The sequence below is a fragment of the Alligator mississippiensis genome, chromosome 1 (genome assembly GCF_030867095.1).
Source record: "Alligator mississippiensis isolate rAllMis1 chromosome 1, rAllMis1, whole genome shotgun sequence".
NCBI lineage: Eukaryota > Metazoa > Chordata > Crocodylia > Alligatoridae > Alligator > Alligator mississippiensis.
This window is the reverse complement of record NC_081824.1, coordinates 107,401,662-107,426,226: the sequence shown is the minus strand read 5'-3', so window position 1 is coordinate 107,426,226 and position 24,565 is coordinate 107,401,662. Positions and strand designations below refer to the sequence as shown.

General features: G+C 41.7%; 1 protein-coding gene across 1 annotated transcript in view; it reads left to right on the top strand.

Moving 5' to 3' along the window:
• The first annotated feature begins 12,885 nt into the window (after positions 1-12,885).
• Positions 12,886-24,565, top strand: part of LOC102575231 (triadin) — a 191,077-nt gene continuing 179,397 nt past the window's right edge. Inside the window, exons 1-4 of the mRNA XM_059724101.1 lie at positions 12,886-12,923; positions 14,324-14,391; positions 15,560-15,622; positions 17,762-17,824. Of these exons, the coding sequence (XP_059580084.1) occupies positions 12,886-12,923; positions 14,324-14,391; positions 15,560-15,622; positions 17,762-17,824 (232 nt within the window). The remainder of the gene's footprint in view (positions 12,924-14,323; positions 14,392-15,559; positions 15,623-17,761; positions 17,825-24,565) is intronic.

Below are 24,565 nucleotides of genomic sequence, written 5' to 3'. Positions count from 1 at the left end.
GGATTAGATCCAGTGTGCCTTGGGAAAGATGCACTGTTTACTTCAATGTACTTTAGAAATCCAAAATATTTTTATTATAGATTCATAGATGTTAGGGTCGGAAGGGACCTCAATAGATCATCAAGTCCGGCCCCCTGCATAAGCAGGAAAGAGTGCTGGGTCTAGATGACCCCAGCTAGATACTCGTCTAACCTCCTCTTGAAGACCCCCAGGGTAGGGGAGAGCACCACCTCCCTTGGGAGCCCGTTCCAGACCTTGGCCACTCGAACTGTGAAGAAGTTCTTCCTTATGTCCAGTCTAAATCTGCTCTCTGCTAGCTTGTGGCCATGGTTTCTTGTAACCCCCGGGGGCGCCTTAGTGAATAAATCCTCACCAATTCCCTTCTGTGCCCCCGTGATGAACTTATAGGCAGCCACAAGGTCGCCTCTCAACCTTCTCTTAATTATGTATTAAGCTCTTCCTTCTCCACCTCTCGCTGTCATTCTCTGTCCTTCCATTGTACCTGTTCTTGCAAGTCTTCTTAGGGAATCAGGTTTGATATTGCTGCTCTGTATAGCATCTTTAAGGGTGGGTGCATGAACCTACTCAAGAGGTTCTCAGCTGGGCACTGTGAGGCTCTTTGCATTGCTGGTGCTGTTGCTGTCACTATGACCAAGTGAAACTGGCCTGTTCACTTCTTTTCTGGAGAGGCATGTGATGCTGGATAGGGAAGCACTTGTGGCTGTGGGTATTCATGCCTACATTAGGTTTTGCTCTCCTTCCTTCCCTATTTTACTCCCCTCCCCTATTGTTTGGCAGTTTGTAAATAAAAAACACAGGCTGCAGCCCACAGGGGAGACTCTTTGGGTGTAGGGCACAGCCATGTTTGGCTTCTACAAAACCTGTATTTCCTGTTTACAAACTACCAGACAATGTGGGAGGGGTATCTGTTCTATCACAACCGCTCCTGTCTGGCTTTGCATTCATGCTTCTCCTGGAAACAGGCACATAAGGCAGTTTCACTTGGTGATGGCAGCTAAAACTTTATTGGCTCTCCACTGCGGGGTACAAATTCAGGGAAGTTATGGAGGAGTCCCTTGAGTTTAAAATGTTGAGAACCACTGACTTACTTCAACTGACGTGTCCAGGCTGAAGGGAGAAGATCACATAATGGCTCTTTTGGAAAAGTTAATGTTATTCAGGAGCCTATAATCACATGTAATTTTGAAATTGCCAAAGTCAGAACAGTTTTACACAAGCAGAAGAGAAGACAACAGTTGCTTAGACAAACTAATTAAGAACAAAGAAGGAAAAAGAGAGAGAGAATAGATATTCAGGGATGGACAGTGGCACATACTTTAACTAGTGTGATATACTTCAAAGCCACAGCATGAAGTAAAAGTAGACCATTTTAAATCCTGCATTTTTTCTGATTCTGAATTTCCTTGAAGATTTGGAAACATTGCTGACATTTCCATTAATTCTCCAGTACTGCTGTATCAGGAAGGTGGTGGTGTTAGTTATGATTTGAAAGGCCCATTTTACACTGTTGCCTAAGCTATGACTTTAGTATACTTCCTCCCCCATCTCTCTTAAACCGTGGCTTTACTGTCTTTTCTCATGAATCCTCATTCTAAGTGAAGAGTCTGTAGTATATACCTGGTCCTCTAATGATCTCTTTACTGACCATTTTCTTGTCTCTGCCCATCTGCTAGCTTTGCTTCCTTCCTCCATGTCCCCTTTCATTTGAGAAAAAGTTGTCCCTTCCTGTTTCTTAGAATGTATTTGCTCCCATATTACAATCCCTCGTATGATAGGACAGTATAAAAGGAATGCAGTCACTGGATTGCAGTTTAGGTATTAAATAAAAGTTACTCAAAAACACACCTAAAATGACATAAATAATAGGTCTCTATGTTAATGGCTGTGTTTCCCTGCATACCACATAGGTGACCACCTTTTCCAAATTAGAAGGCAAGACACAAGCCCACCTTACCTCCCCTCAGCCCCCCCACTGGTGGCATGGCCAGACCAGAGCTGAATGAGGTTGGGGCAGATGCGGGCTCCCCACCCTACTGCTCTTCCCTTGGAGCCCCGCATTGGCCACATGCCCCCTGCCCACCTGACACCACCCCACACACAATTCTGGGGGGGGGCACATGCCTTCAATGCCTCCCCCCTGGGGGCTGCACACAGCAGTGGGTAGCCATCCCCCAACATGCCGCGCACCCCCTGGATGAGCTGCCTATGGCTATTCCACTCCCTGCCCTGGCCCCATATGCTGCCCTGGCTGGGCAGCACCCCCAGCCTCTGCCCCAATCTATCTCTTACTGTAAGGGCCTTGATCTGTGCCGCTCATATTCTCTCTACCCCCATAAACTTACTTGCAGGGAGCTGCTCTCCATGCTGCTTGGCTGCTTCCCAGCCATTTGCATGTGTGCAGGTGTGCACATGCACACAGCACGTCCTGCGTCCCATTCCCAGTAGCCTGGAAATTTGTTTTTGGAGATGGGGGAAGGCACGTGTAGTATGCAAGTAAAGTACAGCATTTCTTCACTATAGACCAGTGTAATCAAAATGCCTTTGTGAGCATCTAGAGATTATCTAAAAGGAATGCACCTTAATGCTGGTCACATTCATATCCAAGAGTCAATACAGAATAAGGAGTGCTTTGGGCTCTTTTGTGGGAAGTCTAGACTGTGATTTCCAGAGCAACACAGAAGCTAAGAACAGAGGAAGATTCACCCACCTGCCTTGCAAAGAGTGTGTGCCTTACATAAAATTGTTCAGCAATAACCCCTGTGGCTTGTTAATGGGCAGTGGTGGGTCCTGAAAGAAAACCTCCTTCTGGAATGGGAAAGGTGTTGTCTTGTCATCTTCCTTTTGTTTGGGACAGAAGAGGGGGGAAATGGAAAGAACTTCACATCTCTGGAATCTGTGCAAAGGACCTCTGAGGAAGAAAATGAAAATGATTCATTCTGGTCCCTGTTTGACTACTCTAATTATAGATTTTGAAGAATGCAATGAACTGAATCACTGTGAAATACATTTCTTTAGCTTCAACCAACACTCATGCTGGAGGATAAATTGAGTTCTTGATAGAAATGTGCATCTAGCTACCATGCTGTATGCAACATAATGTCTGACTATCTCAAGAAAAAAATTCTAGTGTATGGCCTCCGTTCATGAATATAACATTGGAAGACATAACCAAGAGTATCTAAATTACTGAATCAGTACAAATTTTATGGTTTCCTTGATTTGTAGAAGAGTCTGAATCTGGTATAAATCAATGCACTGTTGTCCATGCACCATTTATTGGCTACCTTTTTCTTAGTGTTCTTTATTACATCATTTTTGCCTCTGTGCAGCAAAAACATTTTAAACCAAGTGAATTTGAATGTAAACCAACATTTCAAGATACAACACAAAGACTTCCAAAGCAGAATTTAGTTTTGTTTAAAAAAAAAATCTACATTTTTGGCTTTTCAATCCAATTGGGATGGAAAAGTATTTTCAAACCAGCTCTAATCTGGACACACAGATTGGATAGGGGAAAAACAGATCTGTGTCATTGCTGGAAATATAGTAATGCATTAAAATGCATTTTAACCTACATTTCAACTGGAATCCATTAGGAACATCTAGTAATCTTTAGCAGGATATTGTGTGTAAATATCCTTTACTAAATACATGGGAAAAAAAATAACCCACATTTGGAGATTTTACAGAATATAAACTAGTTCTTTTACTAAAAGTGGACTCTAAATCCCCATGAGTCTATAATAAAGACAGCAAAACCCTTGAAATAATATGAACAAGGTTTCAAAGCAATATGCTTATTGATTTAGATTATAAGTTTTAGCTACAAACTCTAAAAATGTAGCTATGATGAAGAAAAGCCTAAGTCTTCACTGTTTCAGAAAGCCCTTGACATTTTAGTTAATGAAATGAGGCACTTCTATACTACTTTTATTTTACTGATAAGTTGAAAAAATTAACTAATCACTGGAAATAACTTACTGAAATTTAGAACAGTGGATTTAAACACCCACACACACCCACGTGTGTGTGTGTTGAAATCTGCCTAATTTGATGATAAGAACACTCATGCGTATATGCATCCTGATCAATACTCTCTGCCCCTGCTCTGCACAGCCAGAATTAAGTCATGACTCTGAAATAAAACTTTTGTCTTCATCCTTCTTTCTCATTCCAAGGTGTGAGGTTTATTCTGGGGCACGTCTATGTGTATTTATGCTTCAGTTAGGCAGAGTTTAACATTAATAATTATTTCCATTCAGATCAGCATAATGGAGGTATTATATGGGAAGAAACCCCACCAAAATTCACCCAACAAAACAAACTGAGGAATTACAAATAAATATGAAAAAGTATACATTTTCTTCATGTACATTTTCTTCATTGTCCATGTTAAAAAATGAAGAAAAAGATCAGCTAGGTAAATATATGTTGGGCTTGGAGATGTAATTATTTCATACTTCCTGGGAGGAAAAAGAATAGCACCATTGCAGAAGGAGAATGAATCAAGGCCTCCCATTTCCTTATAGGTTTGGGTAGGAACCCCAGACATTCCTTGTCAAATGTATTCACCTTCTGAGGTGCCATGACCCCCCATTACCCTCCAAGTATATGTTCAGTACGTGGTATAGACATTGACTCACCTACCCAGCTCTTAACCCTAATGAGTAGGATTTTCAGCTATAAAAGGTGAATTCTGAGCCAATCAGTACTAGATGATTAAAAGGGTAGTTTATGATCCTTTCCCAAGAGACCAACACACACAAAGTAACTGCTTTTTGTCAATGTATTCATCACCCCTGAACCCTGGTGACCACTGTCCAATTGGTGGGGCTGTGAGCCGATAGATGGCTGAGGTTAGCATGGTGTCTATCATTTTCTCCTTCGTGGGGAAAGCTTCATTAAACTGGTATTTGTACTCCTTTACTCCCCGCTGTGTTGTTTAGTGAGGGGAGCATATGGCCCCATGTTATTAACAAACAGTTTCTGTGCTTAATTCAACAGAGCCATGAAGTGGGAAGTCTATAATCACCCCAGGAGGAAATCACAAACACTTATGTGGGTCACATGAAAGTGCTAGGAATTTCAGACATGATAGTGCTACTTGCATACTTTCCACAGATCTAGCAAATGTTTTCATGCAATTATCTCTAAAGCTGCCAAATAATGTTTCATATTGAAATGTGAATGCAGTAAACTAAATTCACAAGGCAAAATCTGGCTACATAGTTTAGTTTTACAAGGACTTCAGGTTGCTCTGTCATAAGTGCCATGTGTGCTCTATTATTCTTTTGCTTCTCATTTTGAGAAAAAAAATTACATAGTGCAAATCTGCTGAAGTGAAAAAGCCAGGTTTCAAACAAATTTTTAGTGATCACTGTTTTAAATTTTGTTCTGACATATCCATGTAAGTCAAAAAGGACTTACATATAAGAAGTAGCAATTCTGAGAACTTACTGGTAAATCAGTAAGATATAGATTTTCCTGACCATTATAGACTTTCTAGTAAGTTGGCCTAGCCAATACAGAATTATTCCCTACAGAGGAAATAATTGGACCAAAAGGACAAACTTGTTTAAAAAATGCCTTCCAAGAAGACATTTTCAGGTCAATTTTAACCCAAGATTTAGGTTTCATTAAAAAAAACCCCAAGCTTCTATGAAACCTAGGGCTAATAGAAATGTTTCCATGAATTTTCTTTGAATTCCCCTATAATGTTTGCAACTAAATCACTGCAGGGCTGCATTAATGGATGTGAAATTGATGAGCCTGAAGAGTGAAACTGACTACTCTAATTTCATTCTCCATGCTAAGACTAATGCAAAAATCTAAGAAATGACAAAGGAGCAAAAATGGAAATAATGTTTTAACATTTAATGAAATTCTGGCCCCATAATGGCAACATTTTCATTGAGTGTTCCAGTCCCAAGTTAAAACAAACAATGAAATAATCTGTTTCTAAAAGATAAGAATGTATGGTTCTTATAGGGTATAAGGTATGCATAACACAAGAACATAATTTCACCCATTGAGCCAAACTCAAATAATATTTTCCTTGAAAAAGGAAAAACAAAATTAACTTTAAAAAAAAATTATTTGGTGTTTCCTTTTTTCCTTGCATCTCTGCTCTCCCTTATTTCTGTGACAATCAGAATCAGTTAGCCAGAGAGATTGTTGCAGTATTTCACAAAACCAGACAATATCAAAAGTCTCTCATAAAAGCTCTTCTCCCAGGAATTCTTGACATCAGGGGTTTTGATAAGTGCAGATAAGCTTTGTATAAGCATCTGAACTTTAGGAGGCTTATCTGAACCGAACCATCTCCAAACCTTTTGACATTTATACCTCTAGTTACATTTTTCTTCTGCACATTCCTCTCTGCAAAACTCTATATCAATGGTACTGTTTTGGCACTGTTCTTACCTCCTCTTCTTAGAAGTCATGGATGAGTAGAAAAATCTTTTTTTCAGAATCAGCATGAATGGAGCATTTTTGGAGGATATGGATAAGAGACTCTTAACAGCATTTTCCACCTTCAGACAGACCAGGGCGCTTATGTAACACCATGCTGCCCACTGAAATGCATTCCTAAATTTAGATCTTCCCAGCACTGACACAAAAACATGTTGTTTTTACACTCAAACCTAGTTTGCAGTGGTAGGTTTTTACGTATTAATAACACTGTTACCTCTCCATTCCTATTAAGAAATAGTTGACATCACAGGTAGAGAACATGAGGAGGTGAAGAAGCAGATGAAGGGTTTTCAACCCCAAATACATTTTTTGTTTGTTTGCATTAATTCAATTTCTTCCTTTTCCGCTAAACTCTGTCTCCCTCCCTCCAAAGTTAATCCAAAAAAGTCTTGAATTTTGCTGTAGTTTAGGACTGTCCCCTTGGTATTAATTAGATTCCCAGTAACCTATTCCTTGTGGAATATTTTAGCTTTTTTTTTCTTTTTTGAGGATTTCCTGTTTCCTATGTTGCCTCATTCACTTGAGAGTAGCTCTATATTGACATCCACAAAGGTGTTTTATTGTTCTTCTTAAAAGTCTCTTCTGTTATGATGTGTTGAAAACCTTGACAATGGTTAGTCTACTGAAAAGCCCTGGTTGACAAATATTGCCTCCTTTTAGTTACTGTCTATATCCACCTATTATTGCTTGTCTTATACTTAGGGCCAGATCCTTTCCCACCTAATAGACACCTATTTGCAATCTTACTCCATGGTGCTGGCATTCTAGAAAAGCAGTTAATATATAAAGTCTGTGACACTTCCACCTCTTTGCTGCCTTTTGTGACTCAGTATTTAAGACTAAGCTGACAGTATTTTGCAAAAGCAGATACCTTAATGGATTTTCAGGGACTACAAATAGGACCTTAGGGTGCCCATACATATGCAGGGCTGGCATTTCCAAAAGTGCTGCAATTTTTGTGCTTTACTTAACATGCTCTAAGTACAGAGCCTTAAAACTTAATAGATGTTTCATGGCTTGGTACAAGTTTCATGCCTTGTAATTCTGTAGAGTAGAAGGCAGGGGGTGCTGCATGCTGCACAATGCAGCTAATTATCACTTTGAAAAGCTCCAGTTGCAATACATGTGCAATAAAAGTGAACAAGGTAGTCTGAAATCCACTACTTCAGTTTTCCTTATGTTTAAAACACATACAATGAGATTTAATTAAGGCAGCTTCCACCATTTTAAAAAACATTCTGAAGTCATCCACATACATTAAGTGAAGGCTTTAGAAAGCTTTAAGTGGTGAAAATCATCACATGCTTCGGCACCCTTAGATTATAAATTCTTTGGAGCAAAGTATATTATAAAAATGTGTTGTGGACTCTACTGTACCAAAAAAATATGGATGACAGGTTTTTTAACCTGAGGATTTCTGAAGAAGAAAGTGAAATTATAGAAGAAGCTGTGAGTGATGTCAGGCTAAAAAGCCAATAGGTGGTACAACTCAGATCTTACAGCAGTGAGCTAGTTTGTAGTAAAGGAATATGGGGAACCAGATAACTGAACTGGAAAAGATACATTTGTAATAGACCCTGAGGCCTTTATGGGGCCCAAAGATCTTGGTCTCATCAATATGATGCATTATTTGGAAAACAAGTGGCCAGCCCAGATGGATGAGAGTCTGGGGAAATCTTACAAGAAACAGGGAAGCTCTTACCAGAGTTAAGAATAGACCTGAAATAGGCAAACCACATCATAATCCATGCTGCTAGGAAAGTTATTTTTACTATCAGCCAGACATTGAAAGAGAGGCTGAGTAAGTTCATTACTTTGGAAAACTCATATGAAGTAGAAGCGACCAAATGGATATAGGTGATTACTGAAGAAAAAAGAGATGAAACCCTTGATTTATGTATAAAAATCAAAGCATTAAATAAATTAACATTTTCTGCTACAGATGTATCAGCAGGGTTCTAGCAGGTTTTCTAACCCTACTTTATAGATGTTCAACACCTGCTTTGGAAAACACTGTTTCCACAGTGTCTGTTCGGCTTATGTTTAGCATGTGAAGCCTTTCACAGGGAAATAAAAAAAATATTTGCTGGTATGAAGGATATCAAGATTCACACAGATGACATTTTGATCTGGGGAAAACCATTAGCAAAAGATTCATAGATTCATAGATGTTAGGATCGGAAGGGACCTCAATAGATCATCGAGTCCGACCCCCTGCATAAGCAGGAAAGAGTGCTGGGTCTAGATGACCCCAGCTAGATACTCATCTAACCTCCTCTTGAAGACCCCCAGGGTAAGGGAGAGCACCACCTCCCTTGGGAGCCCGTTCCAGACCCTGGCCACTCTAACTGTGAAGAAGTTCCTCCTAATGTCCAGTCTAAATCTGCTCTCTGCTAGCTTGTAGCCATTATTTCTTGTAATCCCCAGGGGCGTCTTGGTGAATAAATACTCACCAATTCCCTTCTGTGCCCCCATGATGAACTTAAAGGCGGCCACAAGGTCGCCTCTCAACCTTCTCTTGCGGAGGCTGAAAAGGTCCAGTTTCTCTAGTCCTAGTCTCTCCTCATAGGGCTTGGACTGCAGGCCCTTAACCATACGAGTGGCCCTTCTCTGGACCCTCTCCAGGTTATCCACATCCCTCTTGAATTGCGGCGCCCAGAATTGCATGCAGTACTCCAACTGCGGTCTGACCAGCGCCCGATAGAGGGGAAGTATCACCTCCTTGGATACTCCTATTTGTCATGCATGTGCTGATGCACGATAAAGTGCCATTGGCTTTTTTGATGGCTTCGTCACACTGCCGACTCATGTTCATCTTGGAGTCCACTAGGACTCCAAGATCCCTTTCCACTTCTGTGCCATCCAGCAGGTCATTCCCTAGGCTGTAGGTGTGCTGGACATTTTTCCTCCCTAGGTGCAGTACTTTGCATTTCTCCTTGTTGAACTGCATTCTGTTGTTTTCTGCCCACTTGTCCAACCTGTCCAGATCTGCTTGCAGCTGTTCCCTGCCCTCAGGCGTGTCTACATCTCCCCATAGCCTTGTGTCATCTGCAAACTTGGACAGAGTACATTTCACTCCCTCGTCCAAGTCACTGATGAAGACATTAAAGAGTATCGGTCCAAGGACCGAGCCCTGCGGGACCCCACTGCCCACACCCTTCCAGGTCGAAACCGACCCATCCACCACGACTCTCTGGGTGCGGCCCTCCAGCCAATTCGCCACCCACTGGACTGTGTAGTCATCCAAGTCACAGCCTCTTAACTTGTTCACCAGTATGGGGTGGGATACCATATCGAAGGCCTTCCTGAAGTCTAAGTATACGACATCCACCCCTCCTCCTGTGTCCAGGCGTTTTGTAACCTGGTCATAAAAAGAAACTAGATTGGTCAGGCACGATCTGCCTGCCACGAACCCGTGCTGATTTCCCCTCAGCATAATTTGTCCTGCCGGGCTCTCACAAATGTGAGCCTTGATAATTTTTTCAAAGACTTTGCCAAGGATGGAGGTGAGACTGACTGGCCTATAGTTGCCCGGGTCCTCCTTCCTCCCCTTTTTGAAAATGGGGACCACGTTGGCCCTTTTCCAGTCCTCCAGGACTTGGCCCATGCACCACGAGCGTTCAAATATTCCCGCCAGTGGCTCTGCAATGATGTTGGCCAGTGCCTTCAGCACCCTCGGATGGAGCTCATCCGGGCCTGCCGACTTAAAGGCATCCAGTTCTTCCAAGGGACTCTGCACCGTCTCAGGGTCTACGCATGGAAGTCTGGCGCCTTGCTGCTGCCTTTCTACAACCCCAGTGAGAGACTTGTCGTGCCCCTCACTTAGGAACACTGAGGCAAAGAACTCATTGAGGAGTTCAGCCTTGTCCCCCCTGTCTGTCACCAATTGTTTCTGCCCATTTAGCAGGGGTCCTATTCCTCCCTGGGCCTTCCTTTTACTCCCTATATATCTAAAAAACAATTTCTTGTTGTCCTTTACTTGGGTTGCCATCCTCAGCTCCATGGTAGCTTTGGCCCGTCTAACTGCCTCCCTGCAGGCACGAGCAGAGGAGGTATATTTATCTTTGGTGATCTCTCCCTGTTTCCACTTTTTATGTGCTCCCCTTTTGGCCCTTAGGCTGCCCTGGATTTCTCTGGTCAGCCAGGCCCCTTTCCCTCTTTTGCCTTGCTCAGGGATCGTCTTGCTTTGTGCCCGAAGGATCGTTTCCTTAAGGCACAGCCACCCTTCTTGGGCTTCCATTTCTTCAAATCTCCTACTCTGCAGTGCGTCCTTGACTAATCGCCTGAGTTCATTGAAATCAGCTTTCCTAAAGTCTAGCACTTTCACCCTACTAGTTACCTTACCCACTCGACGTCTTATGGTGTATTCTATTATTAGGTGATTACTGTCCCCCAGATGGCTACCAATCTGGAGGTCCGCTACCATGTCATCTCCCGTTGCCAATACCAGATCCAGTATGGCATTCCCCCTAGTGGGACCATGTACCTCCTGTGTCAGGTGGAGGTCCTGTACACAGGTTAGAAACCTGTGTGAGCGGTGGGACTTTGCTGTCTGCGTCTCTCAGCAGATGTCCGGGTAGTTTAGGTCCCCCATGACTACCTCCTCTTTAGCTTTTATGGTCTCCGAGAGTTGCCTCAGGAGTCCCAAATCTCTTTCTTCCCCTTGATGTGGGGGTCTGTAGAAATCCCTTTCTCCTTGCCCCCCATGTAGCCTAACCCACAATCCTTCTACTTCCTCATCCTTGGATTGAACAAGAGCTCTTGGCAGCCCCACAGACAAGAAGAGCTACTGGGCTAAAGCTAAACTAACAAAAATGTTAGTTTTATGTAACGGAAATAACATAACTAAGAGAGAAAGTAACATAGAAAAATGAATAGGTAAACTGTAAAACTGAAATCATCACTAGCATGTTTGGCCCTGCAGACAAAGAATGGATACAAGCGTTCTTGGAAGTGTTAAACTATTGAAGAAAATTTGTTCTTGTTCTAACAACTCAAACAGAAACTTGAGAGTACTACCGTGAAGAGATAAGACACGAGACATGAGATACTCAAGCAGTAAGCACAATAGTAAATTAATTGATGCATCGGATAAATGTTTTGGCATAGTCTATTTAAAATGGTGTGGGCAAAACTGGAAACTACTGGCTCATGTGTCATGGGTATTAACAAACTTGAATGGTATTATAAATTTAAAAAAAGCATTTAGCCTTTCCAGATGTGTATGTAAAGATTTAAAATATATATATTTGTACTTCTTGGAGGCAAATATTAGCTGCCACTTATTGCCATTGTCAGATAGGGCTTGGCAACTTCCCCTTGATAATACAGCAATTCTTTCCCTCCCCCTCCCCAACACACCACTCTCAAATACTAATCTTTTATTTTCAAATCTGGCAGAGCTTTGGTGGCTATAGATATACTCCTTAGTGTACTGACGGAAGTGTGTATGAACAAAATCCAGAGCTAGTCATTGTTCATGGATTTTTTTTTTCTTTTTATCAAGCTCTACTCTCAGATGATGTGTGGACTATGATTGCCAGGGTAATGCCTTCTGATAAGAACCCATGGCAAATGATTAAGGCCATTATCATAGTGTAACTGGGATGGGACATTCTCAAGCTATCATCAGCTTAGGTGTGATCTGTTAATTCTAGATGGGATTTTATTTAAAAGCAAAAAAATTCCCCCCAAAATTACAGGAAGTCAGAATAAAAAGGACTGTACCAATGCAACTTGCATTGTCACCTTCAGATATTTGTTTAATAGAAAACAGAACTAAAATGCCTGTAATGTTAGGAGTTCATATCAGAGGCACTGGAGATTTGCAGAAAGAAAAAGAAACAAACCTAAAGAAAAATCTTAATATGTGTTAGGGTCCTAGGAACTGAACTCCTGGGAACCTATCTAGGTGCACTTTTAACCTCTGCTTTTGTGCAAGGCAAACTCTTTTAGGAGCATAAACACAAATCAGCATACTTATCCGGTGGAAATCAGTACTCACAAATATCAGTGATATCACATGAGGTTTGCCCCATGGTCTTATAAACTTGTCATCCTTCTCAGACGTTCAGATGGGAGAGATATAAGGGGCATTGTGTTCACCATTTTGCCTGAGAGAGGTCTTAACAGGTTATGAAAAATGAGTCCCAAGACATAGCCAGAACAAATATACTCACCAGGTTATGACAAGGCTAGAGTGATATTTCAAATGAGAATTTAAAGTCCAAGCAGGAGTAGAAATCATGTTAGAGCTCAACTAAACATTGTCAGTGAGTTCAGTTAGTAGGCTGGTTGTAAGTGTTTGGAATTCTCTATTACATAGATTGTGTTAATGGCTGTTGTTATTAAGCTCTGGCTGGGAAAGGAAGAGGCAACATTAGCGAGTCAATGAAGTGGCTTACTTTCATAGACAAGAAGTGTTTTGGGTAAGGTCTGAAGAAGCTTGTCGTCTGCTATGCAGTTGGAACCAGCTACTGAACAAAGATAACTTTTTTTAGGGACCTTAACACCAAAGTGGTGTTTGGACGTCAAATCCACAGATATCACTAAATGTTGCAGGTCTGATTAGTTCTCTTTTTGAACTGATTGCCCTTGGGAAGAGTGAATGAAGCATTAATAAGAGACTTTCCAATTCTGCCTGATGTTTTGTGTTGATGAACCTGATTTGTAGCAATACAATGTCATCTTACAAAGGAGAGATGCTATAGTGCCATGCTTGACATTATTTCTTGATGATCTGCCTGTATTCGGTACCAGAATGTTTATTTTAATTCTTGAAAACATTCTGTACTTTCAAACTGAGCATCACTCATTTAGATAGCGAGCTAAATCTTGAGATCCTAAGCAGCAATCCACAGGCTGAGTTTTCTCAGCTGATGATTCCCACTTACCCATTATTTAGAGCAGCTGAGGCTGGAACTAATGAGGAAACAGCTCCAGGGTACAACTGGGCATATGACCCAGTATGAACATTCCTGTGCTTGTAATTTTGATGTTATGGATACTTACTTTTCCTGAAATTATGCCTATAGTTCCCTTAGCACAAAACATTTGAACTTTAAGGCTACACACAGACATTTAAAAACCTGAATCAATCTAAGTTACAATGTTTTCTGTAAGTGGTGTAGTTTAGATTGGTGAACACACATTCGTTCTTTGGTTGTGGGGGGGAAGGGGAAGAGGGGAATCCTAGACCAGGTTCTGTCATTTTTAAACCAGTCTATATTGCTAAATTTCTGTTCTATTATGGGTACTGGCTGGTTTCTGATCACTTATAGCGGTAAAAGTGTCATGTCTGTACCTGGCCTAAGGGCCTGATAAAGAAATATGTTTATTCTTAAGCACATGAAAAATTGATTTGAAACCAATGGTCCACCTTAAACTTAGTAATGTGCCTAGTGCTTTGATGGACAGGGGACTAAATGGAGGACACCTGATAAACAAACAAATGGGCAAAATATTCTTTAGAGAAATAAGAAGGGGTTTTCCTTTCTATCATCTTGATAAATACAGAAAAGAAACAAGCTAAATGCATTTATTTAAAAAGCAATAAAGCTGGAAACATCAAATCATGGATTTATTATAGCTGTCAGAAAACGTTGGAACCAGTTTGGTTCAGCAAGATTCCTTCACGTCAGCAAATCAGTCCTGCTGCTATGTGCAATGTACTTTTACTTATGGAGCCAGTGTCTGAAAATCCTGGAGTTGATAACTTTAAGTAAATGTCTAGTTTTCTACCAAGTACATATGTATCTTTGTTTGGTTTAAATTCTTGAAAACATGCTGTACTGTATTTTAATGAACTTTTTAATTCCCTATTTTAAAGACCACTCTTCTTGTATATATTTTCTCATGCAGAAGAAAAGCCTATTGTGATAGCTAAGGAAGTGAAAAGTAAGTAACTTAATTTTTCTTTTCTTCTGATGTTAATTTATGCAAGGGTTAATAGCATATTTGTTGCCTGGAGCTACTAATTTCAGAAAAGATTCCCATACCCACCAACAATTTTCATGTAGAGCAAGATCTCTCATGTTATGACTCATGATAGTTTGTATGTGCTATTCGGTACAATTATAAAAGCTGGCTTCATGTACGTACTCGTAAGACCAAAGCATCACAAAATAAAAGCTGGAATTCTCCCAACTCAGCTGATACCTCAGTCTAAACTGCATGACCTGAAGGAGCAAAGACAGATGTCTGTGAGGCGGGGCACAACAAGCATTTACATTTGCCTTTATTTTACTAGATTCTTCTGGAGATTCATTTCCAAATGAACGACAGAAAGGAGATCATGAACAATGATTTCTTAATTTCTCATATTAAGTTATGTTTTGCTAATTAATAACACTCATGCAATAATTTATTAAATTGCAGCATTTCAGAGATACAGAAAAAACCATTTTCCACTTTTGCACAATGAATTTACAAAGCAGAAACAAATGCATTCAAAAGACTAGAGTCAAGCTTTTTAATAGACAGTGGCTTAACTGCAATTCAGCATGAATAACAGATGTCCTATAATGACAGTTTTAAAGGTCCAATTCATAAAAATGTTATAGAGGTATATTATTTATTCAGGCTTTTCATGGGATTCTGCACCTATTCCTCGTGCAAGTTTTGCTTTCATTGGAGACAGGTTTTACAGGGGAAGCACTAACTCAGAACAGATGCAGGGCTCCTGTATCACTGTAATAAAATCTTAGTTATACCAGGTTAATGGGTATAATTTATTGAATAAGTGCCTACATCTTAAATAATTATCTGGTGCACACACTGGCTCCATTTCTATCCTTACCTTTACATGCAGCCTCTGAAATATAAGTTTTCTGTTTAAGAGGCTGAGAATAAGCTCCTTAATAAGTTGATTGGTTTAACCTGGGTACTATAGTTATAAAACATGTTTAAGTTGACATATTTTTGCACCTGTGCAGTATTTTTACCATATGGCTGTCTAAGGATTGGACCCTATTTGAGTCTTGGCACTTACTGCTTTATTAAAAAAAAAACATTTTTAGTAAAATATATGGATTCAACTGATTTTCTTTTTTTTTTTTTTTCTTAGAAACTGAAGAAGAAAAGAGAGTAATACATGAAAGGAGAGTTATTCCTGAAACAAAAAAGAAAGGTATGGAACTGGAAAATGTATTAAAGATGATCCAGCTCTCATTTCAAGTCAATGGCCCAAAATATCATGAATACAGTGTTGGCAGATGAAATCTTAAGCTCATAATACCATATTGCTATTCTATTACACAGTCTTTCCTTGCCTCTTTCAGAGAAGAGTTCCATATTTTTACTACTGTTTTAGTGTTTGGTATCAAATTCTTAAAAGTCTTCCTGTGTGACAAGGCAGAGAACAAATGCTAGCCATTGTGGTTTGCTCATTCTATTGTGAGGCTGTTCATGAGCTCATTAAACAATTATAATAGTTCACTCTGATGTGTCAGCACATGATTATATATTGCCATATATGAAAATGGGTGGGGAGATGGTTTTTTACTCTGCCTGACACTTTCAGCAGCATCAGTACCATGCAGTTTGTTAGAATCTCAATTAAGATTTGTAATGACTATGTGCCAAAGACTTGGCACCCATCAGAACAAAATTTTAGTCTACAAATTCCCAGTAAACATTTGAAATGTACTAAGGGTTTCCTTTTCATGAGGAAATATTTATGTCATTTATGAATCTATTAATGATTTCTTAGCCACTAGAAATTTAAAATAAAAGTTTCCACATCCATCCACTGATGATTCTCGCCTAGCCTTTGATGAACTAGAAAGGGTCCAAACTCTCTCTAGTGGACGCTAACTAATTTTCATGATCATGGCTAAGTACAGATATTCAAAAAGCCTGAGCCTGATTTGATTCAGTTTTTCCTCCTCACCCCATAGTGGCTGATTTCTCGCCCCCCCCCTCCCCATGGGGCCCAGTGCTGTGCCTTCCAGCCCTGAGCTCCGAGGCAGCCCTGCACAGACCATTCCCCAGCCCTGTGGCAGGGGAGAAGGAGGGGGAGAGTCCTCTGTGACAGCTTGGCAGAGCCTGGGCAATGGGAGCCAGGATCAACGTGATCATACAGGTCCCATGGCCCCAGTCTGAGCTCCACCTCTGGCTGGGAAGGGCCCTGCCCCTGTAGCCTGGTCCAGCCCAGCCCTGCCATCCACCCACCTTGCCTGGGGCTGTGGGGCTGAGCCAGGCTAGCACACAGGCACTGCTGAGGGCAGGTGCGGAGGGGCTGGGCCGAGCTGGGCTGGGCTGTGGGGCAGGGCCCTTCCTAGTCGGCTGCAGCTAAGACTGGGGCCATGGGAGCTGTGTGCCTAGATTGCTCCTGGTTCTCCATGCCCAGGCCAGGCTGGGCTGTCACAGAGCTGATGAATTAGCGCTGCACAGAGACAGCTCCCTGACCCATGGCAGAGAGGCCTGCCCACTGCAGTGGCTCCCTGACATCCTGGTCTGGCCTGGGTGTGGGTAGTCAGGAGCGATCTGAGCACACAGTTCATGCAGTCCCAGATGGCTGGGAAGGGTGCCCTTCTGTGACTGCCCTCAGCAGCACCTAGGGGTTGGCTCAGCTCAGCCCTACAGCTCCAGCTCCAGCTCCAGCCCCAGCCCTGGGCAATGTGAGCAGATGGCTGGGGCTAGGGTTGCGTTATTGAGCTGGGGTAAGCAGCGGCAGTGGCAGGGCTGGGAGGGGTGGCTATAGGGTCTAAGTGGTGGTGGCACTGGAGGGTTATGGGGGGAGGCTATGGCCACCCCAACATTTGCCTTATACTCCATAGTCACCCCTCTCAGTTCCACTGCTGGGAAGAGGCTTGCACTTCTCGAGCGGAGAGTACAGCCCAGGCTAGGGCTGCAGAGCATGCTGGGATGCTAGGGGACTCTGATTTAACTTAAACCCGGAAGGGGTCTGAGACAGAAGTTCCATAAATCAGTTTGACCTCAATCAGTTAAGTCTGATACTACATTCAGCCAGGTTTATCTTAAACTGGTTTGGGCTATTTTGAAACTGGTTTATTTGCATTGAACTTTTCTTTTGTTATAGGTTTAAACCAGTTTCTGATTACTTAAACCGGTTTATGTGTAATTTCTGTCCTTGGCCCATGTGATTGCTCTGTGTCTGGTTGGGTACAAGGGCCACACAGGAATCATTCTATCTAAACTCAAAATTAAGTCACATTGTTCTTTTGTATGTCCATGAGAAATGCATATTTGGGTATGCGCTTCTTAGTTCTAGTATATCAGATGACTTTCTTTAATTAAATCTTAGAAAAAGAAGAAAAAAAAGAGAAAGCTCCTGAGAAGCCAGCTGTTCTTGAAAAAAGAAAAGCAGGTAGGAAATGGAGATCTGTCTGTTTCCACAATAGACATTTGATTATTTAATATATGCATTTTCAGTTTTTAAATATTTAAAAATGTGCATATGTAAATTACTATTATATCAGACTCCAAAGTGCTTTGTTTTGGAGTTTTTTCTCCCTAGGTCTGTGGATTCAGGATTTTGACAGAAGCAAATTTTCCCTGCCATACATAAAGTCATGCTGTAGCATAAATAACTTCACTCAGTGTATATAGTGTTCAGTATTGGTATGGCCTTGAATTCTGCAAGGACAGTTTTTCATGTTCAAATAATTTTAGCTACAAATAGTAATACCTGATTCAGTGGGAGAAAATACATTGTTAGCTATTCTATTTCCTAGTACAGATTTTTCACCTGTACTAGAAAAAAGACTGTACTGTACTGTACTCTTCAAAAAGACCCTAGGAGAAGCACTCTAATTACCGCACTTCATTTTATTTTTCTCCCTTCCCCCCTACCGCCCCACCCTTGCCTCAGTTCCTGGTATGGGAAAAAGATGATCCAGGCACCACCATGCTGTAGCTTCCGGCTGCCGTTGCCAGGAGGTTTGGGTGGGGTGGGAGGTGGTAATGGAGCCCCCCCTGTTGCATGGACCTGGCCTGGTCCCCTACCTAAAGCCCAGCCAGCAAGCTGTGGTGGGGGCCGTCACAGCAGGGGAGCTCCCTTTCCTCCTGTCTGAGCCTCCTGACAAAAGCAGCCAGAAGTTGCAGTGTGGGGCTGCCTGGCCCAGCTTTTCACTGTACCAGGAACTGAGGCTGGGCAGTGTGGGGGTGGTGGAATGGAGCCTGTCTGATGCATGGACTCAGCACAGCCCCCACCAATACCCAAGCCTGGAAGCTTGGCAGGGATCCATGCAGCAGACTGGCTCTGTTTCCGTCCCCCCTATGCCTCTCCCCACCCAGCCACACAGGGAGGAAACAGAACTTTTTTTGTCCCCTATCTGTGACAACCTAAGGCTGGGATTGGGCTGGTGCTCACCCAGAGCAGATGAGCACAGGCTGAGGCTAGCAAGCTGCTCAGCGAGGGCCCCTGGGATGGCAGCAGAATGTGACCTATACTGAATTGCAATAGATGTGGTACAGACATTCAAAAAACTGCTCTAACCTAAGGTGCTTTAGTCTAATGTCACATCCATTGAGGGTTAACGTAGAGTAGGATCTGACATTTTTAAAACACTTTAAGTGCTGTGAATGTCTGTTTTGTTATGTCTTTAAAGCACTTGCAGTGCACTCAATGTGCATTATGTATGATATGTGTACTTAGCCATAACAGTTGTGTTAGAAATTATACCAGCAAATATGTTTTAAGTAACCTGGTACTGAACATTACCTATTGTAGAGAAAGACAGTTGCTTTTTTAAATGATGAGTCAGAACCAACAGTTGTGTCCTGACTACACTAAAATGTATAATCATTTTAATTGACATATCATTTAGTTAATTAACATGTATTCAACACAATTAACTTTCAGATGTAGACAAATCACAAGTGTAGACAACTGCACTCACAGTTCTTTGCCAGGTTGATCTCAAGACCACTGAAATCAATTAAAGAGAAAGTATGGTTCAGTGGTTAGGCATTAACCTGGGATATGAGAGACCCAAGTTCAATTTTCTGTTCTGTCATAGACATTTGTAAAATCTGGTGCAAATTACTCAGTTCCCCATTGCTGTGCCTCAATTCTCCATCTGCAAAAGAGGAAAAATAGCATTTGCCAAACTTAGAGGGAACTTATGAGGAGACATTCATTAACAGTTATGAAATGCTTGCTAAATGTAATGGGCATAAGATAAGTCTCTAGGGGTGTGGACAGACATAACAATGTAAGCACATCAAATGCTTTTGAAGTGTTTCAAAATGAGAGCTAGAGAGGTGTACATGCCATCTGAAGCACTCCAAGAATGGCAGACATGCCCCCAAAGTAACCCTGTTATATATATGGATGCTTCATGGAGCATAACAGAGGTCCCCTGGGTTCTCCAGAATCTCACAGTGCAATCCTCCCACACTCCAAAGGGATGGTGGTGGAAAGAAAGTTTGGGGCAGTGTGTCAGTAAGCAGTCTGCTGTTTGTTCAGCTTGTACTCTCCTCACTGCTCTCAGCTTCTACTTCCATTCTCCTTCCCCTCTTGCCAAAACCAGGAGACTTGGTCCCCATACTTCCTTGCCAGAACTGAGATTCCTGCTCTCCAGCTCCCAACCCCCATGTACGACTGCATATATTTTCTTGGTTACAGCCTTAGGATTGGGGAGAAGACTCAAGCATCAGAAGTCAAATGAAAGGGCCCATAATTTATTCTTTTTAAAAGGCTTGTAAATTTTAAGTGAATGTTATAATTTTTCAGGTCCTGATTCTTGATTCTTGGATGTTAGGGTTTGTCAGTCTTGTAAACAATTCTTGCAGTGTTGTTTTGGTGTATGCCTGAAGACTGTCTATGCTCTGCAGCTTGTAGAGGTATCTCATGCCCTTACAACAGGAAGGGAATTTGTACTGATTAGGCTCCTGCACTCCAAAAGGCAAAAGATTAAAGCCACAAAGATAGGGCCTTTTTTTTTTTACTAATTGTAATGCCATTTCTTCTCAGAAAATTACAGTAGAATCTACAATCACATCTCTACTAGGCATGTATACAAATAGGGCTCATTATATTCAGGCAAAACATTCAGTAGCTGCCTCAGAAATATATTTTAAAAAATGTGTTTACTGATGTCCGTCTTGAGATAAGAAGAGCTGTTTCCCCCTCTCCCCTTACAGCCTCAGAAGTGATGGATGCGTAAGTGTTAATAGGCACATAGATGCCATTCTGAAGGCACAGTGCTAGAACAGAATAGAAAAGAATAAACGCCTAACAACATAAAGGAGTACCAGATTGCATGTTACCAATCCTGTTATCTTTCTGTTTGTTCAAATCTGATGTTAAAATGTATGAGAAGTTGAAACTATTAATATTCCATAGAATTTACTGATGTTTAGACTAGCTACTGAATATGAAAGTCACTTCTATGCTGCCCTGAGTCATGTATGCCTGATATACAGTTTTCTCTCAACATGTTTATGGGGAAAAATATTCACTTAGAAGGGAACAATAACAGAACATCCTGGGATATTACTTTTATGGTCATACATTTTTAATATTTCACAGTATCATTGTTCAGATATTTTGGGGGACATGTCTTTCCAAACTTAAATTGCATTTTTAAATCTATAAATATAGATTTACAAATAAAATACAGCATTTAAGATGACAATGCAGAATGTACCTTACCATTTTATTCAAGATTTAAGATGGTATTCTATGTGTGAGAAAACAGAATTTTAAAATGTTGCATTTTATGGCTAGGCTACACTGTAAAGTTATTAATATGTTCATCTTCACAAGCTGTTACTAAACCCAGTGAGTCATTCTACTGAGGCTGGAAAGACACAAATTAGACAAACCAAGACATCTCCTCATTTCTGTCCCTTTTATTAGCTCTGTAGGTTGCTGCATTTTTGAATAGTTTACTAGCCTTTGTGTTAGATGATGGTAATCCATAATATATTCTAGTTACACATGTTGCTGTTATTTCTCATTCAGCTTGCTCTTTGAATATGTGTTCTCTTTCTTGCGTTGACTGGCAGCATCTATTGTTATCCTTAAAAGGTTTTAAGCCTGCAGTAATTGCCACATTTGATCAACAGGATAACACTGCGTAGCCCAAAGTTTTAAAATGAGGAGTCTCGGTGTGTGATTCTATTTACAGGCTTTGGATAAATGAACCTTGGAAGGCTTGGGCTTGCAGTTTGTATAAGTATCCAAAAACAGCACTGTGGGGGTGTTTTCCTATTTAATTCTCTTACCTTTTTCAATTAAAGGGCCAAGACATAGCTGCTGCATTAAATATAGACTCCTTTCCCTCGTCTTTAAAGCCCAACATAAACTCTCTACTGCCTATTTTTTATTATTATTATGGCTGTCTCTTTCTGGTTCCCATTAATGTTTTCAGTTCCCTTAAACTGACAAATAATCAAGTCCCTCTCCCCACTTCTTGTCTGTATATCTTCTTTTACATAGTTTCCTTGTGTGTGAAACTTGCTGCATGAAATCCTATCCCCATCCCCATGCTTTATCCTTTCATTCAAATCCCTCCACCATAAACGTCATCTCTTCTACAAGGCCTATTTACTCAGTCCCTTGCAATGAATTGTGGTTGGTATTTCTGACTGACAGAGGGAGAGATACCATAGAAATAGTAAACAATAAGAATAGCCTCAAAATAATGCTCTGAGAGAAGCTTTCTGCCTCCCACACACCTTTTCCTAGTCTAAGAAGCAACCCTTTATCTTCTCACTGAAAATCCTTGATATTTGCTGATTCATGTTTTAGATTAATGCCAATTAGCAAACTAAAGCTTTTTTTTCTTTTTGACTGGTACAATTTTATCACTTGACTTACCACAATGTTGTTGGGGTTTTTTTTTTGCATGGCCCTGTACTAACTGCCTTTCTATGGTGTATTTATTTAGTTGCATGCAGATTCTTTCCCTTTCTGAATCTTTCCTCCTGTATCTCCCTCTCTTCACTGCAGGATTGACTAGCACAGGACGTTCTCAGTCCTCAGTACAAACTGGAGGAGTCTTAATTAGCTTTTAAAAATGTATTGTAGATAAAGCACGTTAATCCACTGACCTTCAGTCACTACAAAAACATTGTTCTAATTGTTCTGAAAAATAGATAATTCTGTTGTTATAAGCTCCCAGGTCTTGCTTAAACAAACATAATTGGCAGAAATCAGGGCCTGGCACAATCCCATTTAAAACCATTTAAAAACCATCTACTGCTACTCTGGACAAATATAGAATCATCTCTGTAAACGTTAATGAGTCCCAAGTTTGCATAGGGAAACAAAACAAAAAAGCCAAGATTTTCAAAGGTAAATAGTGACTTTGAGTGCCTCCGTTTTGAGTGTCCAGCCTTAAGAGCTGATTGAAAAGGGGGCTTGATTTTTCCAAGAGAAGCATTTTGTGAGAAACAGGCCATTTAATAAAGTGTGAAAAGTGAAGCCTCTGGAATCTTGAAAATCTTGGCTTATGACATATTGAATCTTGAAATGTCATAGATGTTACCATTGAAGGGAGGATGTAGTTCAATTGTACAGCTGAAATACAATTCTAAGCACCAACCAGGAGAAAAATAGATGAGAAAGAACTCTTCTAGGCCTTTCAATTCTTAATTTGTCCTACTTATATTGTAAAATGGTATTCTGTACTTGTCATAACTTAAATCTGAATATGACATATATATGAAAAATATTATCTATATATAATTATATGAATACATATATTTATTATTTAAGTGGACACAAAAATCCTTTATTCAGATATTGCTGATCACAAACATGCATAATTTGTCTTCAGGGTTCCTGGTGGTATAATATCTCATAGCAGGATTAAAATGAGTCCCTTTCCCTGTCCCTTTCTCCAACTCACTGCTCTAATGTACTGGTATGCATCTTCCTGAACATTCCCTGAATATTTAGGATCTTCATATGCAGTCTTAGTCTTTCTAGTCTGATCACTGCCAACCTTCTTCCCACATTTAGTTCATTTTAGTTCTCACAGCAAATAGAACTGAGCTCATAGAAGGCTGAAAGTGGCAGTTTAAGGCTAGGTACAGACATTCAAAAAGCGCGGGCCTAAATTGATTCAGTCTTTGCAGGTTAGTCTAACCTGTGGAGATTGAATCAACAAGCAAGTGAATAGTCATTCATATTTGACTCTGGAATGCAGGCACATGTCTGCAGTGCCTCAGGCCAGAAGCTGGGGGGCGCTAGAGTGAGCCCTCAGCTGGAGGGAAACTAAGCTGAGGGAAGGGGCATGGCCAGGCCTGGGCAGGCCTGAGTATGATTGGAGAGGGGTTTAAACCCCTACCTATCGCTTGCCGCCAGCTTGCAGCAGTGCTGGCTGCTCGGGGCAGGCTGCTGTGGGCCAGGGGTGTGGGCAGTGGCAGGGGGAGGCAATGGACTGCTGCATCCTGGTCCAGCCCAGCCCTGTGGCCCAGGAATGCAGCCTGGTCTGGACTGGCCCTGTGGCCCAGGAACATAGGCACTGACTCGCCCATAGCAGCCTGCTCTAAGTGCCCGGTACTGCCATGAGCAGTTGCTGGGAGGGATAGGCTGCTGCAGGCCAGTCACTGCCTATGCCCCTGGGCTGCAGGGCTGGGTCAGACCAGGCTGTGGCAGTCCATTGCCTCCCCCAACCACTGCCCATGCCCCTGGCCCACAGAAGCTTGCCCCAAGCACCCGGTGCCACCACAAGCAGGGCTGGGGGTAGGAGGTGGCGGGTGCTGACCCCTGCCCCCCAGGGCCACCACAGCTCAGGCTGCGCTGCCACAGTGGGAGACAGTGGTGAATTGAGCTCCAAAACTAGTCCCCACTTCTCCCCCCATGCAGCCAGGTCACATCCCCTCCCCTGCAGCCGACTGGCCACTCCTCTGAAGGACTTGGCCCAGGTGCTGTGGTGTGGGCCCTGCCTAAGGGATAAAGCCAATGCCAGGTTGGTGCCCCCATTGCTGCTGTGTGCAATGAGGGGGATTAAATCCCACCCTTCCCCTCACGCTACTGGCATTTGGCTGCCATGGGTGGCCTGGGTGCATGAGTGGAGCCTATTGCTCTATTGGTGCCCATGCTGCTCCCCCTGCAATGGGGGGATTAAACCCCACTTCCTCTCAGGCTACT